A 17,670-nucleotide genomic window follows, 5' to 3' on the forward strand; every position below is an offset into this window, starting at 1 on the left:
TAGCGGCATTGTTCTGGCGATGTCGGCCGTGTGGTCAGTCCACCAGTTTGGTCAAGACTGACATGTCAACAACTACCCAATAAATGGCCATTATATGCTATAAATGTTATCGTGACTTTGGTAAAGAGCGATTGACATCCTTTCTTATTTTCCATCATTTTACAGACAACTAACAACAACTAACTGATTAATCAAGAAAACAACTGAGAGACGAATTGCCAATGGAAATAACTGTTAGTTGCAGCCCTCGCTAAATGCACCGTTCTGCCCACAGTGTCACAGAACTGCTATCATGGTGATAGACTTTTAGTCGTTTTTCCATTTAAATAAAAGTGAAGATTTGGTGTTTGCACTTTGGACCAGAAGCCCAGCCAGACTAATTGATTATGAAGGAGGCTGTCTGACAAATTACGAATGGCTTTATGACAGTTTCTCTTGTTATATTATTTATTTTCAGATTGATTTAGCAGTGAGTCATGCATAAAGCAGTGGAAGCGAGCATTTGAAGTGGAAAATCACTGTCATTCTTATCATTAGAAGTTAGCTTTTTCTTCTTGAGACATTAAAAGAAAAATCAAAGATCCATCTTCTTAACATCCACACATCCTTGCAGTCGCTACCTCTTGGAGCCTTGCTATCCGGGGCCTTATTAAAAATACAAGCTGTGTGATCTTTCTGTCGGCCCAGAAATCCCTCGGTTCGTCTCACTATCTGTCAAAAGCTCAGTCAGATGCTTCATAGACAGGCGGTGAAAAAAACAAACACCTTCACTCTATATGTCACTCCTCAAAAACTTCAGCACAAGTGGCTCCAGCTGCATTTTCCCCGACTTCCCCACATCAGATGCGACCCTTGAGTTGAGTTGATTGTGGTCAAGTAAAAACCTGTTATAGTTGGATGTCAGCTCTGTCTGCGTTTCCTGTTTCTTCATAGAGGAATTTCAGGACTGTCTCAGAAAGCCAGTGTACAGAGAGACTGTTCAAACATTTATACAAGCGCTTGCCCGCAAATGTCTGGGAACTTGGAAGCAGCGTCCCACTTCTTCATTCAGACTCTGAGCTCAGCACCTGCTGCTGTTATTCTTTTCACTTCAGATGAAGACTTTCTTCCAGACCTGCCTGCTTGGTATTAATCACAACATGATGCATCTCTGAGTGCCTGCAAACATTACATGCTTTCACGCTCTCTGACTCGGCATGAGCCAAGAACTTGATCTTGATTGATATTAAAGCCGGTGTTAAATGCATCTCGTCAGTTTCCATACCTCTAAATCAAATTAACAGACCGCTAGACTAATGCAGTCTGCGTTATTCATAGGCCTAACCAGCAATTTGCTGACTAAGTCATTGCTTGCTCAGTGCTCGCCATGTGAAGCAAAAGGTTTTTTATCTGGGTCATCGGTGAGGCGGCTGTGCTTTAGCTTCTCCTCTCCCCTGAGAAGACTACAGAACACTTGATTTGAACGTGCTGCAGGATTCAGCCTTCTGAAAAGGGGCTGGATTGTATATCATGTGTGACCTAGCCTCACACACACACGCGTGCAGGCTGTGCGTCGTCTTGCTCGGCTGAATGAGAGATGTGTTTTTGGGCGGATGGACTAGCCTGGGCGTATGTGTTCTTGTCAGTTTGAATGCACACTCCGGACATTAAATACACAGATAAACACAGTAAATAAATGTTATTCGTTATTTCTTGAGATGTCATATTTTGTAGGACAACATGCCATGTTCATAATGCACGGTGCAAAGTGCCACACATTACATTTTCTGCCTTATCTCTATTATTGTTTTATTGTATTGCATTATTTTTTTGCTGCCTTCTATGCACTTTTTACTGTAATCATGTAAACCTGTGGTGGGGCAGATCCTAACTTAATCTGCTTTGACTTATATATAAAAGCAACTTGACATTTCATCCTCATTTAAAATGCAGTTTGGTTATTGAAAAATGTTAGCAACAATTTCAAATTGTTCTTATCATACATGCAATATTTTTTCGGAACGTGATTTCCTCTCACATGGGCACAGAACGTGCATGTTTGGGGCATTGTCTGTTGTCTTTATGGTTTGTTCAAGTGCAACTTTTTGGCCTAGACAAAGGCAATATGAGGGGACACAACAGTCAGCCTTTGTCGCCACTAGTTCTTCGCTGTCAGCTTGGTTTGTCTCGGCTTTAAGGTGAAGGCAGGGACAGACGTGTCAGTATCTCTCTGAGTGCAAATATATTTTGTAACTCACTCTTGTGCTTGTACGGCCTTGTTTGCTTAAAGCCTACAAGTGAAAATGGCTGTAGCGTCAGCCCTTTAGGTGCTTAACAACAAACCGCCTTGCAGCTCAGCGGTAGGTAATGATGGCATTATCATTGATCCCCACAAAGTAAATCCAGAGCGATCAATGCTTTCCTGTGTGTTTCCCATGCAGACAGCAGTCAGATTAAGCTGACTGCAGCGGAGAGAAGACATTCTGCAGATTAGAAAGCTACAACTTGTGTGTGTGTGTGTGTGTGTGTGTGTGTGTGTGTGTGTGTGTGTGTGTGTGTGTGTGTGTGTGTGTGTGTGTGTGTGTGTGTGTGTGTGTGTGTGTTTCCCAGAGGCAGCCACGGGCAGAGCTTTAAATCAGCATGTTTTTTGGCTGCAGATTAGGTCTAGCAACAGCATTTGCCAACATCTGTCTGCCATTACCCCTGTGACACTGGCAGTCATGCAGCAATTAATCAGACTGTTGTGATAGTCGCCACTCGGTCACTCTGCACCTCAGGCACATCACTGAGCAGCAGGATGAGGGTCAGCGTTCAAAGGGTCACATGTCCTGGGGGTCTTTACTGTACGTGTTCCTTACTAACTACACCAAAGTCCACAGACCTTTGGTTACTTTGGAGGACCAGAGCGTCTTATCTAATGTTAACCTGGATGGCTCTGTTTCCTCATTTGATTGTGGCTGCACCTTTACAGACAAAGATAAACTCTACATTCACTTCTGTATCTACTTTGTACTGATGCTCTGTAGTTGCTGCTTATGATGGGGTTTGGAAAATTCCAGACAGACTCTTAATCAGTAACTTTGTACTGCTGTGGTAGTGTTATAAATGCAGAAGTATCCATGTGGCTTTGTGCTTAATGCTGCTGGAAAAGGCATTTGTATTTAACATGGTGTATCACTAATGATTTTACATATAGAGTCGGAGAGTTTGAACAGAGTTCAGAAAAATGTTCAGGGTGACAACAACAGATCTGAAATATACATCTTTTTTTTTTTCTGGTGCAAGATATCAAACAATAGCCAAGGACTGTATCCTCTGGGGTTCTCAAATGTAAAACTGAGGATTTTCTGCGTTTTTTTCTCCTTGATATCATTGTATATTGAATGTATTTTTCTTGGGTTTGGTACATTTAAAGGTGTCAAATTAGGCTCTTGGAAAATGCGATGAGCATTTATCTCTAGTTTGTGACATGTTTAAGACTTAACCATCAACCAGTTGGCATGGAGATAATCAAAATATGTGTGTATGATTCTGTCTCTCTGTCTGTCTCTGTCCATCCGTCCATCCATGTATTATATTTATTTTTTATATTTGCCAAATACCTCAATGTCAATATTGCAAAGACATTGTAGGGTGCATTTGACTATTAGTTTTATCACAAAACATTTACATTGAGACTGTTGAGGTAACACCTGGTTCAGATATGTCTTGCAGCTTGCCCAGTGGGCTGACGGTGGCAAAATGGCAATGATGTCAGGCAGCTCTTGAGCTGAAGCTTACTTTTCAACCTTTTCCTTATAGAGCACACTTTTTTTTCTATGTCTTTTTTTGGAGTTTTGGTGAGATAAAACAATGTAAGGATGTCTGAGTTTGGGTGAATTATAGTTTTTTTCCATTATTTTCTAAATAATTGAAAAAATAATCAGGAAATAAAGTGATTATAAAAATCAGTGTTATTAATGAACTAAAACTATGAAATGAAAAATATGTGTGTTCAAAGTACAATACAACTGATTTAGTTTTTTTCAGCAGAAAACAGTGTCTGCTGCAGCCTGATAGTGTGTAAGGTTTAAGGTGCAACTACAAGGAGACAAGTAGCAGCAGGATGTCGGTCATTTTAGGCAAGATGAAATCACGTGCCTGTCACGTGATTGGCTAGCACATTTCCTCATTCCTCTCCTTGACAGGCGCACACACACATACACACACACACACGCCAGCTGTGTTGCAAGATGCTGTTTTCCAGGAGAGTCGGGGGAGAAGTAATCTCTAAACATCAGAAATGCCCATCACATGGAGGCAGCACGGAGAAATGATTACTTGACTCAGACAGAATGAAAAATGGCCTTTTTCCCCATGTTTGTTTTTAAGATGGTATCTGTCTACGTTGTGATCTAACCAGGCAGTAATGAAAGCACCAGAACCACAGAGGGTTGAATTCACCAGTAGTGGGAATAATATCCTTATCAAGAGGAGCTGTTTTGTCGGCAAAAGGTAAACACCACCTGCGTTCCTTTTCGCCTCTGCTCTCTGGGACTGTGTCACTCTGAACTGCACTGCTTTATCAAGGCTCAGTGTTGTGGGTTTAGCACTGGATGTGATAAGGATTGTTTGGCACTTGGCCTATCATCGGACGTCCTCGGGGCTTGCGCGGTGTTGTGATATAGCTGTAGAGCTCAGAAAGCAGATTGCCTGCTGCTTGCGGAAAGAAGCAATCTGTGCTGAAATTTAGATTATGCTCGCGATGTAAGAATCTTTCAGAGACGTTCACGCCTGTTCAAGGGTTCCAATCTAACTTTTGCTGTGGATTTTAGCCTCGAGCTATCTTTTTAAAAACATCTGCAGCTCCTGAGGTCTTGAGTTTTGCTCACATTTGTTGTGTTTCCTAACAGAATGAAAACGAGCTGAAGAGTAAAATTTATTCGAGGGTATTGTTGCATTTATCTTTATGTTGAAACACGAGCCATTACCAGCTTGAAATTCACCTCCAGCGGCCCCGGGAACATCTTAAAGACTTTGATATCAAACTGGCAAGAGAACAGTAGTCTGCATCAGAAAGTGCAGCTGGTTGTGAAAAAGGCTTTTTTCTCTTCTGAGCCACTCCAGATAATTCCACATCACTTTCTAAGATGGACTGTTATCAGGGATGCTCAGTAATTTGAGTCCGTGATGAGGTCGGGATGCAGGAGGAGGCCTTTAATGAGATTTGCTGGAGGTGCTGGTGGTGCTGGCACGCCTACTGTGTGTAGTTTACTGGTGATGGCTCTCCACTGTTTTTTTCTCTTTCTGTGTGACTTGGAAAGAGAAGCAGTTGAAAGAAAAAGATACCCCCTGGTATTGTACAGTGCACTGATGATTTTTTTTCTTGGACCAGGCAATCATGCACATAATGCAGTGGGGGAAAAAAGGATGAGCTGCAGAGTCTTGCTTTATAAAGAAACATTTTACAATGGCTGACTATGGAGAGCCTGACTATAAATAAATGTTACTGTGGACCTCTCCTCAGGGGCCTGCAGCCTTTCACCTCTTGTGTCTCAGTAATGACAAAACAAGACTGTCCTTGTGGAAAAGAAAAAAAAAAAGTGGCCATCCAGGCTGTATCTAATGAGTTTGCTTTACTAAATTCAGCTTGCAGCTCCCAGTCATAAGTTTTTATGGTTGGATGAAAAATATTAGATATTTTGCGACATAAAATTGAGGCCTTGTCCCCATGAAAGTGTGCATTTTTAATGCGTTTTGGCCTTTCTTTCACTGGCAAAATGCATTTTTGGTCACTAATAATGAACCTTTATTAAAACTGTTGAGGCCTAAGATTTTCAGAAACTCATTTTTCCATGTTGCGGTGTAGACACGTGTCACCCAACTGATGGGTCACGGTCCAAAAGTAGGTTGCAGGTCCATTCTGAATGGACCACAAGTGACTCTTGTGACTCTGAACATGTTAAGTTTGAAAAACAAGTTTAAGTTTGAAGTTTAGTAAAATTCTGGCATAGAGCTTTTATTTTGAAGTGCTGTTTTTGTTTATTCTTGCAATCTGCTTTATTTCTTTGTGTGCTAGACCAACATATTGTTCACATTTTGTGATTTAAAATTGAATAAATGGTAGTTTATAACATATAGACCTTGAACTAATTAATATGGAGAAATCTGGACCTCGTGACTGGACGAGATGGAAACCACTGGTGTAGACAGTAGCCCTTTTTACGCGGCAATCACGTGAGAGGACCGCTTGGAAATCACTTCATTCAGCTAACAGTGCTTTTTCATACCGAATCAAACAATGGCGACATCACGCTGTTCCGGTGTGTGGTTTTAGCCAGCATTCCTTCGTTCTGGAAGCAAAAGAGACGGGCATGAAATTAAACACAACTGCATAGGCCTGTAGTGTGACATATAACATGGATGCATGATAATACTGGCACTTCATCGGTATCAGCAGATAATGGCTTTTCTGCCGACGTAACAATCCGATATGATGATGCTTTATTAATGTGAGTTTAATTTGTTGAAATAGGTCAAATTTGTCCTGGTTTTGGCTGTCAAGTGGGAGGAATTATATAGTTTTTGTTAAAAAGTTGTTACTTAAGGAATACATATGGTATCATTTACATGTAACATAGATTAATGCAGCTTTCTTGCTTTGCCCAGTGGTTGTGTACATTTTGAAAAGCATTATACTGTAGTTTACCCAGTGCCACTAGTGGGCCAACACAATAAGAGTATAATATGAGGCATAATATGTTCATTCAGCTGCAGGAAGACTTCATGTTCTCTGCAATTAGGTGGAAAAACATGTGTGCATATATTGGTATCAGCATCTGCAATCGGCCACAATTACTTTGAGATTATTGGCATATCAGATATCGCCAAAGATCCAATATTGTGCATTGCTAACATATAACGTACACATCAGCAGGGTTGTTTTTTCTAAATAACAATGGCATAATATGACAATAAGAATTATTTACCATCACTGCTATATGGCAGCTGATCTCACTCTCTGCTTGGAGGATAAGCTCCCAAACCTCATTGTTTTCCCAATTTATGGACATGATCTTTAAACAGCTGCTAGCACCTTTTTAAATCGTTCTAAATTGGTAGCACACATAACACGTTGTCAAAACATCACACCTGATCTGTCCATGATCCCGTCCTGCTGGCTGTCTCTTTTACACAGACGTTAATTCAGTGCTTTTACTATCTCCACTGCTCTCATTGAGGCGAGACACAAAAGCATAAAATCTAAAAAAATAAAAAGTATAGCTAACCTTCCAAATACTTGAGGAACAGGAGGGATCAAAATGTGCTATGGAGGTCACTGCTCCAGGTAGCCCTCCAGTAATGGCTTTTTTTCAGGCTGCTGATCGGCCACCATCTTCCTCTCTTCATGCTTACGTTTTGGCATGCTATTGAAAGCGCTTCAGTTGTGTTTTTATTTTTTGTAACCGCATGTGTAGACCCAGATCTTTTTGGGTTTTGTCTTTATGAGAAAGGAGTATGGGAAACCCCCTTTTACAAAACACCAGTGTGTGCACTAAGCCTAAGACTGTGTTTGTGGGTGCCATCTCAAATGCTCTATTAAATGCAGTAGTAGTCACTTTGATCTTGCTACTGATAATTCTCTCATCATTGTCACTCATTGTTTTTTTCCTGTTATTTTCTGCCAGGTTCCTGTTTTGACAAGAAAGAGAAGATTTCAGAAGCTCCGTCTCTCGAGGAACTCCTGACAAGGGGCCAGAAAATGAGCACAACACCAATCTGCTCTCTCACTGACCAGTGAGCAGCCATGATCTCCCTGCATCACCCATCGAGGGGAACCCCTCTCCGCATGTGGGACTGTTTTCTGACATAGATTTGGAAGAAAAGCTCAACCTCACAATAGAGATGGCATTAGTTTGTTTGGGCTCTAACACATCAGAGTACATATTAGAATACAGGTGAGGCTGAACCTCGAGCCAATATCCACAGGACTCTTTAAGAGGAGGGAAACAGCTTCAGATGACATTTGCAGAAGGACAGAGCTACAGCCCAGCTTTCATGATTTAGTATCCATCCTGCTGCCTTGCTGACAAGGTCATATCATGGCTGCTGCTGATCCCCATAGCAACAGTTCCTTGGCGGGGCGGGGAGCAGACTGAGAGAGTCAACAATGCAGCGTAACGGTGGTGGGGTGGGTGCCGGAGGCCAGCCATGGGTGTTACGGCGTGTGCGTCTCACCTGGCTCAGTTTCATGCTCTTCTTCATCCTGGTCTTCTTCCCACTCATTGCCCACTACTACCTCACTACCATCGATGAAGCCGGGGGTCCCGATAAGCGCATCTTTGGGCCACGTCCCGGCGGCGAGCTGTGCGAGGCCAAACATGTGCAGGATCTGTGCAGAATCCGTGAGTCGGTCAGCGAGGAGCTGCTGCAGCTGGAGGCCAAGAGGCAGGAGCTCAACGGGGAGATCGCCCGACTCAACCTGCGCATAGAGGCCTGCAAGCGCAGCATTGACAGCGCCAAGCAGGATCTGCTGCAGCTCAAGAATGTTATCAGCCAGACAGAGCATTCCTATAAAGAACTGATGGCCCAGAACCAGCCCAAACTTTCACTGCCGGTCAGGCTGCTGCCAGACAAGGAGGACCCAGGACTGCCACCACCCAAGTCTGCACGCTCTTGCCGCCTACGCTCCTGCTTCGACTATGCGCGCTGCCCTCTTACGTCTGGGTTTCCTGTATATGTGTACGACACAAGCTCATATCCATGGGCGGACTATATCGACCCGTTGGTGAAGCAGGCTTTTGCAGCTTCAGTTAAGAGCAATATTTATATAACGGATAACCCCAGCATTGCCTGTCTGTATTTGGTGCTAGTAGGGGAGCTACAGGAGTCCTCCTCTCCGCTGCCACCTCCTGCAGAGCTGGAGAAGCAGCTGAAAGCTCTCCCTTACTGGAGATCTGATGGACACAATCATGTACTGGTGCATCTCTCTAGAAAGTCCATGACACAGAACTTCCTGTATAATGTGAGCACGGGACGGGCAGCAGTCGCTCAGTCCACCTTCCTGGAGCAGCAGTACCGTGAGGGCTTTGACTTGGTCGTGTCGCCGCTGGTCCACGCCCTCTCAGAGCCAAACTTTTTGGAAGTGCCCCCTCAAGTTCCTGTAAAGAGGAAATACCTCTTCACCTTCCAGGGGGAGAGGGTGGAGTCACTGAGGAGCAGCCTACAGGAGGCGCCACCTCAGTCTTTCGAGGAGGAGATGGAAGGAGACCCACCTGCCGACTACGATGATCGCATCATCGGCACCTTAAAAGCGGTGCAGGACAGCCACTTGGACCAGGTGCTGGTGGAGTTCACCTGTAAGAACCCACGGCCGAGTTTGCCGACTGAGTGGGCTCTTTGTGGGGAGAGGGAGGACAGGCTGGAGGTGCTCAAGGCTTCAACGTTTAGCTTGGTGATTGCTCCAGGGGACGGACAGCTGGTGGCCTCGGCAGGCTGTGGGATGAGGCTTTTTGAGGCTCTAGAGGTAGGGACCATTCCAGTCGTGTTGGGCGACCACTCCAGACTACCATACCACCAGTTCATTCGTTGGAGTGAAGCTGCCATTATAGTCCCCAAACCTCGTGTCACAGAGTTACACTTCCTGCTGCGCAGCCTATCAGACAATGACATGTTGGCGATGAGGCGGCAGGGCCGCTTCCTGTGGGAGACTTACTTCTCCACCTCAGAGAATGTTCTGAACACCCTCCTCGCCAGCATCAGAACCAGCATCCAGGTTCCTGCCGCACCCATCAAAGAAGAACCTGCACACGAGATTCCCCACAAAGCAGGGAAGCTGGCAGGAACTGATGCCAACCTGGCTGACAACGGGGATCTGGATTTGGGTCCTGTGGAGACGGAGCCCCCCTACGCCTCTCCACGCTTTCTCCGCAACTTCACATACACAGCTGCGGACACCTACAGAGCATGGAACCGGGCCCCAGGGCCTTTCCATCTGTTCCCACACACTCCTCTGGATCCCGTGCTGCCCTCCGAGGCCAAATTCCTCGGCTCAGGTACCGGCTTCAGGCCGATTGGTGGAGGTACGGGAGGCTCAGGGAAGGAGTTTCAGGCAGCTCTTGGAGGGAACGTACCCAGAGAACAGTTCACTGTGGTCATGCTGACTTATGAGAGGGAGGAGGTGCTGATGAACTCTCTGGAGAGGCTGAATGGACTGCCATACCTCAACAAGGTAGTGGTGGTGTGGAACTCACCCAAGCCTCCCTCAGACGACCTGCTGTGGCCAGACATCGGCTTGCCGATTGTGGTGAGTGCTCCTTCAAAAAAAATTCCCTAATTCAACAAAATTCTCTAATTCAGCAAATGCACATGTAATCATCCAAATGGTGTCGGTTTCTTTTGTGAGGAATATATCTCTGTCTCATCCCGTCTCTGAAGTGCAAAGCAGTAGCCTGTATCATTTGCGACGTGTCAGAGGTGGTGCAAAGTTTGCTGAAGTACATTGCATTAAGCTGTTTGGATGAGCGCATCTTTGAAACTCTGCAGGAGTTCATACAAATTACCAGCAGCTTTAGATGTGAAGAAGTGTGACATCCATGAATAATAAAATTTGTGCTTTTGAATTAAGCCCGAAAAATAAAATATTCATGTGGTTCATATTCACACCATTAGTTTGTGACAGGAACAAGTGGTAAGCTGTGAAAGAGTAACTAAGGAATTAGATTCTGTATTCGTCAGTGCTAGTCGAGCCGTTGGTGCTACTTAACATTAAACAAGCTTCTGTGTTCACTCCCTCCATGTATGAATCTCATATGTTTGAAAACGCTGGCCAAAAATGTGTTATGGTTCCTTAAAAAATAATGGAAGTAGTTTTGTATGGGAACCCTGTACATAGGTCAGGTAGAATTACAAAATGCTGTGTGTAGCTTCACTCAAAATGTACTCAACTTTATACTACATAGACCTGCTGTTTGTAGTCACATTTCTTACAAGTATCACTACGCACAAAAATGTCCCACAAACATTGTCTTAAACCTGCAGGTTGTCCGCACAGAGAAGAACAGCCTCAACAACCGCTTCCTTCCGTGGGACGCCGTGGAAACTGAAGCCATCCTGTCGATTGACGATGATGCTCATCTCCGCCACGATGAGATCATGTTCGGGTTCAGGTCAGTGCCGGTGACTGAATGTATGAAGCTCAGGGGATTCATATTAACAAGAGTAACAACCTATAGACAGAATTAACTGTCACTTTGGGCACTTTGGGCTCCGGAGAGAGCTCTGGCATTTTATTTGCCATTTCGCAGCGCCTAATTTTTCTACACTGATGAAGAGAGTCATTTGCTTCACTGTCAAAATGAAAACAGATCTTCCGGTAAATGGCCATCGCTATTAACAACTACTTGCTTTTGGCTATATTTTATGTAATTTTTTTTTAGTGTTTACGTCTCTACGCCTTTAATGAATTTAGTGTGGACAGACAGCTCCAATGTAATGTAATGCGACAATTGGTGGTGATGATCAGCTACTGGTTTGCTGTTTGCACACAGTGACATTATTTTCCACTCGGGAGCGGCTGCTCAGTGTGTGACTGTGCAGCATCTACTGGTAAAATTAAGTGTAGCAGTTCAGTCTGATGTTTGGCTCTATATTAGACCGGTTTGAACATTTCTGCACTGGCCCAACCCTACACCACAGAGAATTACTGGTATCTGTGAATGTGGATTGTGACATGGTGTCATCGTATTTTGTATCAAGGGCTATGTTATGCCATTGTTGAACTTACTACCATTCACTGGGTTTTAAAATGTATGGCATTTATTACACTAAGGCCAAATGCTCTATCTTACAATGTTAACGAAAATGACAAATATCCATGTATCTGTGTTCACCGTCATGCCACTACAGTGGATCCACTCCAAAAATGTAATGAGTTCTTCTTGGCCCATGCTCACCCTTCCACCAAGTTTCATTACAATCAGGGTTTTTTTTTTTAAATCTTGCTGGAAAACAGACACAAACAAACCAAACTGGAAAGAAAGTATCCTGGGTGGAAGAAATAAAACACAAGATACTTATTTGTTTAAGTAGTAGGCTAAAGAAGAAACACTGCATTAGCTAGAAAGTTCAATGAAAAGTTTAAGAAATAATAGGCTGCAACCATAGATATAAGTGTTCCTTTTTTCAGGAGAAGTGCTTTGAGGTAAGTTGAAAAAAATGCAGTAAAAGAGAAGGAAAGCTTCATCCCCAGTGAGAGGTGAAAATGTCCAAAAAAAAAAAAAAAAAAAGCAGAAGCATCTTGTTCCTGAAAACACTGAATTAGAGAAACTGAAACCACCACTTGAATCAGAGAAAATAAAAGGGAAGCATGCTGCCGGTGCCTTGTAGTTATGATTCATTTGCTAATGCTGCTCTTAGATAAGCTGAAAGTGAAGGCCATGTTTAAACCAATTAAAAGAGCAGGTTCAGTTATTTTTATGCACCACCCCTTTTCTCTCCCAGACTCGTCTACAACTTGGGGCTGTATCAGCTTGTCCAGGCAGGCAAGAACAGTGTGTGTGTGTGTGTGTGTGTGTGTGTGTTGTGTGTGTGTGTGTGTGTGTGTGTGTGTGTGTGTGTGTGTGTGTGTGTGTGTGTGTGTGTGTGTGTGTGTGTGTGTGTGTGTGTGTGTGTGTGTGTGTGAGTGTGAGTGTGAGTGTGTGAGTGTGTGTGTGTGTGTGGGTTTGTGTAGGGGGTCATTTGTCATGAATTATCTCAAACTCGAGAATTACTCAGGAATGTTTCTTCACTTTCATTCTTGCCAAAGAGGAAACATTGCGCAGCAGCTGACTGTGTTCGGCATTTAAGTGGTCTCTCATGAGCTCGTTTGAGACATTAGATTGCTTTTTGAGATTTCTTGCATCCTTTGTGTCTGCAGAAGGAATTCCAAGTATCTAATCTGATAAACTGAAACACAGTTGGTTTTCTTTAACCAAGACTTTTCTCACAGTGACTGGGCTACAGCTTGTGTAAGTATGAGCCAAGAGTGACATGTTGGTTTTAAAATATCTTGAAAAAAAAACTGTCTAATACTAATAGAAGACAGAATGGATACTTAATTGCTCCCAAGAGGCGAAAAGTTGTCAGATTGCTGACTAAATGAAACAGATGGATGGTAAAGGGCGGCATATGCACAGACAGACACCTGGAAACTAATGACTTTAAAAAAGTGACAAATAGCAATAAAAGTCATCTATTAAACATTTAATAATTCTGCCCAGTCAAGTCATAATTTATTGATGGAAAATAAGGGATTCTGCTGACTGTTTGTCTCACAGAGTGTGGCGTGAGGCCAGAGATCGCATCGTGGGCTTCCCCGGGAGGTATCATGCGTGGGACGTCAACCATCAGTCCTGGCTCTACAACTCCAACTACTCCTGTGAGCTCTCCATGGTCCTGACAGGAGCCGCTTTCTTCCACAAGGGCAGCCCCCCCCCCCCCCATCACGATTTTTTATCATGATTATTCATCATATTATAATCAATATTTTTATTGAACTTTGACGCTTAAATAAATAGAGCACAGCTTTTCACTTTAATGCCATGCTACATTCCTGCTTATTTACAGGTATTTACATTAAAATGAGATTGGTCCATAATCAAAGGGACCCCCCCCCCCCAAAAAAAAAAAAAACAAGAAATAAATAAAATAAAATAAAATTGTACCAAATATTTTTTTTGCCCAAAATTAAATTAACAGTACTGCTTTAACTTTCACATTGTGCTACATCCCTGATAATTAACAAACCTTTGCATGAAATTGAGCCTTAAAATAAGTCTCGTCTTCACCTGAATTCACTGCATTTTCTATGGACAAGTGTCCACCGCCGTGTATTTATATATTTTGCTGTTATTTTGGACGTCTGAGTTACGCTGGACGAGGACGGGGAACGGTAACATTAGCGCTGCTGTTCTTCCCAGCCTTCGTGCGTTCATCGTACTGCAGATTGTGGTGTTTTTTTAAGGTGGCTTGTTAAGTCAGTTGTGTCGCTTCGCGGCGCAGCACCATGACAGCCCTTCTAAAGTAGAGGCTGCTGTTAGTTTAGGAAGCAATATGCAGCACACTTTTCTATGAGCAGAGCACACATTTTAAACGTCAATATCCCAGTCGATCATGTTCACTTAATGGTGGGAAGCCAAACTCAGGATAGTGACTGCTATTGGATTAATTGCGCAGCCCTAACATGTGGCCATGTGTTCCCCTGTGTGTTTGATTTTTGTAGTACTACGCCTACCTGTACTCCTACGTGATGCCCCAAGCCATCAGGGACATGGTGGACGAATACATAAACTGCGAGGACATCGCCATGAACTTCCTGGTCTCCCACATCACCCGCAAACCACCCATCAAGGTCAGTGACAGTGCATGCAGTCCGGCCGTGCTCAGCTCAGCATTCGCAAGCTTTGTGTCTCCCTCAGGCCCCGTGTATTTATATTTTTGCCCACTTAGCCTTGCCATTACTCAAACTGACATATCCAATACTCCTCACAAATGATAAATCAAAAACACAAGATCGAATTGGTGCGTTACGCCTGATTTTTTTTTTTTTCACTGGATTTTTATCGGAAGGACATTTATTACAGGGGTGCATATTTATGGCTAGACAAATAATTATAGCAATCAAGGCATGGAAGCAGTTGGAGCAGAAATGTTATTGCAGCCCCCAGTTTAAGTTCTTTTTGATTTAGTGGCGTGTTAATATTCAGGGGTGTTTCAGAGGGGAATTAAGGACGGCTTTGATGGAGTGTGTTGCATGACAGCAATTCACTGCTAGGAATAAGCCTTGTGAATAATGAATTTAGGGCAAGTTTGAATTTGGAGTCCTAAAGGGTGAGGGGCTCTCTTTTAGCCCAAATAAGACAGATAAAACACAAAATTGTTCACAGTTTTTGCATCACTTGTCAATTTAAGGGATATCTTTCATTTTCTTCAACATTTTTGTAGTATTTAGTTCTTTTCTTTATTGACCATTCGGAAAGCCCTGTCCTCTTTTGCTGGACACATTTGCAGTTTACAAATACATGATAACACTGTCTGATTTATCACCTGAAATGACAAGTGTCAATACCAGATTTTATTATCTGTTCCTGGCAAGCTTATAAAGCTAATGCTAGCTCCCTGTGTTGGTTTAAAATGCAAATTTTAGCTGATTATTAGTTTGTCAGGCTGATGCTGACACTTAGTGGCCATAAGTGTGATGTCCCGCTAAAAGACAAAAAAAAAGTTAGCATCCTTATCAGTCGATAATCTGTTTAGAAGACATGGAAATAAAGAAACAGCATTATTCTTGTATTACAATGAAAAGTTAGTCCTATCTGTAAGATGTCACATTTCATTTCATACGTGTATGGAATATAATGCAGATTTGGTGGCTATTCAAGAGTGATGGCAATACTTTAAAAAAAAAAAAAAAAACAAGATTGTGCCCACCAGCAAGCCAGCAAGAGTCCGTGAGATGGATAACAGTGATATGATTTGAGCTGCAGCAGGGTTTTGACATAAAGTTAACATTAAAGCAGCTCACACACTGCAAATGCACTGTAAAGTGCTGACTTGTTAGTTCACATAAAACAGTGTAACATTATCTAACTAGTAACATTAACATCACTACTAACGAGCTTACCTCATTGGCTGAGTTGTTTCAGCTGTAGCTATGGTGACGTCAGTGGCTGGTGGTTCAGGGTCAGCGTTGCTGTTTTTGTGTCTGCAGTCAGTTTAGTTTTCATCGCCGTTAATTGTAATTTTAGCAGGCTGTTTTTCTTAACTTTCTAGGCTACAGTAGTTTAAAAACACATCTTGTAAATACATTTAGAAAAACAACCTTTGACCACTTGGCTTCTATAATTATTCATATTTCAAACAGTATTCTCACTTTTAAAGATGTAAAAGAAAAAGCTTTTAAGATGAGGAATAACCGGGCTGTTTAGCAAACATGATATGACAAGTTTTTTGAGGATAGCTCAAGTCTAAACTTCCCCAAATCCAATGAAGAGCTGATAACGTTTGCAAAAAATGGATGGGCTTTCATTCAGTGAGGAAATACCACGCAGTGGGCGTGCACAAATATGAAAAAAGCTATCCTCTAAACCCCAAAAACTAGAGTAGTTAGCTAATCAAATGCTTTGTTGTCTTGGAAGTAGATTCGGTTTCTACTGTAGCTAAAACACAGGATGGCTAGACATGCTCACAATTACTGCATATTTAATTCTAATTATTATATTATGTAATTTCTTTCTTAGCTTTTGATTTTGTGTTTTTGGTTTTGGAGAGGCTAAATTAAAGACGTGGAGTCCAAAGACCAGATGCCTCGTTGTTAAGACATGATTGGACATTGCTGTGGTTTAGAGCGGGGGTCGACCAGTATTGTTTTATCAGGGCTGATACCGATTATTAGTAATCAATGAGACCGATAAGCAATATTTGGAACCGATATGCATTTACAATGAAAATGAAAATACTTGAAAATGTCTTCAGCAAATGTTTAATCAAAACGGAAACTTTCAACATCATATACAGCAAGTTCCCTGCAACTTTATTTACAAACTTCAGTGAAAATCTAAATGAAAAAAATAAATGACGAAAAATAGCTCCCTGAGGTTTTATTAAGTAAAAGTTCCTCCTATGGCGACACTGTCTTTGCATGTATTGCAGACTGCCTTCCCTGGTGTTGGTTGAGTGTAATATGTACACTTTTTTATTAATTAATTTTATTGGCTGATCATTAGAATAAAATGCAGGTACAGATAATCTGCAAAATGCCAAATATTGGCCGATAATCTGTTGACCCCTAGTTTAGAGAATGGTCCATTCTGAAAACCATTTTTTCATCCTGCAGCATGACTGTGCTGTTAAATACCTCAGGCACAAATGACAGACTGACTGACCGTCTCTCTGTCTTAGGTAACATCACGTTGGACTTTCCGCTGTCCCGGCTGCCCTCAGGCCCTGTCACACGACGACTCGCATTTCCACGAACGCCACAAGTGCATCAACTTCTTCGTCAAAGTGTACGGCTACATGCCACTGCTGTACACGCAGTTCCGCGTGGACTCTGTGCTTTTTAAGACTCGTCTGCCCCACGACAAGACCAAGTGCTTCAAGTTCATCTAGCATCGGGCTGAGCGGCCCAGCAAAGAGCCAGAAGCAACGAGGACAGAAGGACTGGATGTGTTTAAAAGAGCAGCAGCTCCCACTGCGAGCAGTGATGAAGACGGATGGACGGACTGCCAGATAAATGCACAGAGGAAAAGTTTTGGGTTAGGATTTTGCCCGGGAGGAGAGATGAGTTAACCTTAAAAGCTGTTGGCTCGGTAGTCTAATCCACAACTCTGCTGAAAATTTGAAGAGTGGAAGCTGAAAGGCACCACTGCCAACAAAATAAGCCTTTTCAGTGGATGTCACTCCTCCTTCTTCATGTTCTTCAATCATGCTCAATCATCAACCACTACAGATGTCATTTGCACCTCTTAACCGCCTGCTGAGGAAAGAGGATGGTTGTACACAGTGTACAGAAACTTCCCCCACGATTAACTCTACCTGACAATGGAGCTATCAGTTACCGAATCACTGACAGACTGATGTCAGGCCGCGCTCGTCCCGGCTGCTTGTTGACAGTTTCAGCTGGGAGAGCAAAACTGGCGACGGCACACGGCTGCCACTCCTTTTTTTTTTTTT

The 17,670-nt window shown here is 42.9% G+C and overlaps 1 protein-coding gene across 1 annotated transcript in view; it reads left to right on the top strand.

The window, feature by feature from the left end:
- Nucleotides 1–17,652, top strand: part of extl3 (exostosin-like glycosyltransferase 3) — a 35,736-nt gene extending 18,084 nt beyond the window's left edge. Inside the window, exons 2-6 of the mRNA XM_042503842.1 lie at nucleotides 7,647–10,264; nucleotides 10,999–11,126; nucleotides 13,275–13,419; nucleotides 14,219–14,347; nucleotides 16,897–17,652. Of these exons, the coding sequence (XP_042359776.1) occupies nucleotides 8,129–10,264; nucleotides 10,999–11,126; nucleotides 13,275–13,419; nucleotides 14,219–14,347; nucleotides 16,897–17,106 (2,748 nt within the window). The 5' untranslated portion in view covers nucleotides 7,647–8,128 and the 3' untranslated portion in view covers nucleotides 17,107–17,652. The remainder of the gene's footprint in view (nucleotides 1–7,646; nucleotides 10,265–10,998; nucleotides 11,127–13,274; nucleotides 13,420–14,218; nucleotides 14,348–16,896) is intronic.
- The last annotated feature ends 18 nt before the right edge of the window (nucleotides 17,653–17,670 follow it).

This window comes from Plectropomus leopardus, chromosome 16, assembly GCF_008729295.1.
Source record: "Plectropomus leopardus isolate mb chromosome 16, YSFRI_Pleo_2.0, whole genome shotgun sequence".
NCBI lineage: Eukaryota > Metazoa > Chordata > Actinopteri > Perciformes > Serranidae > Plectropomus > Plectropomus leopardus.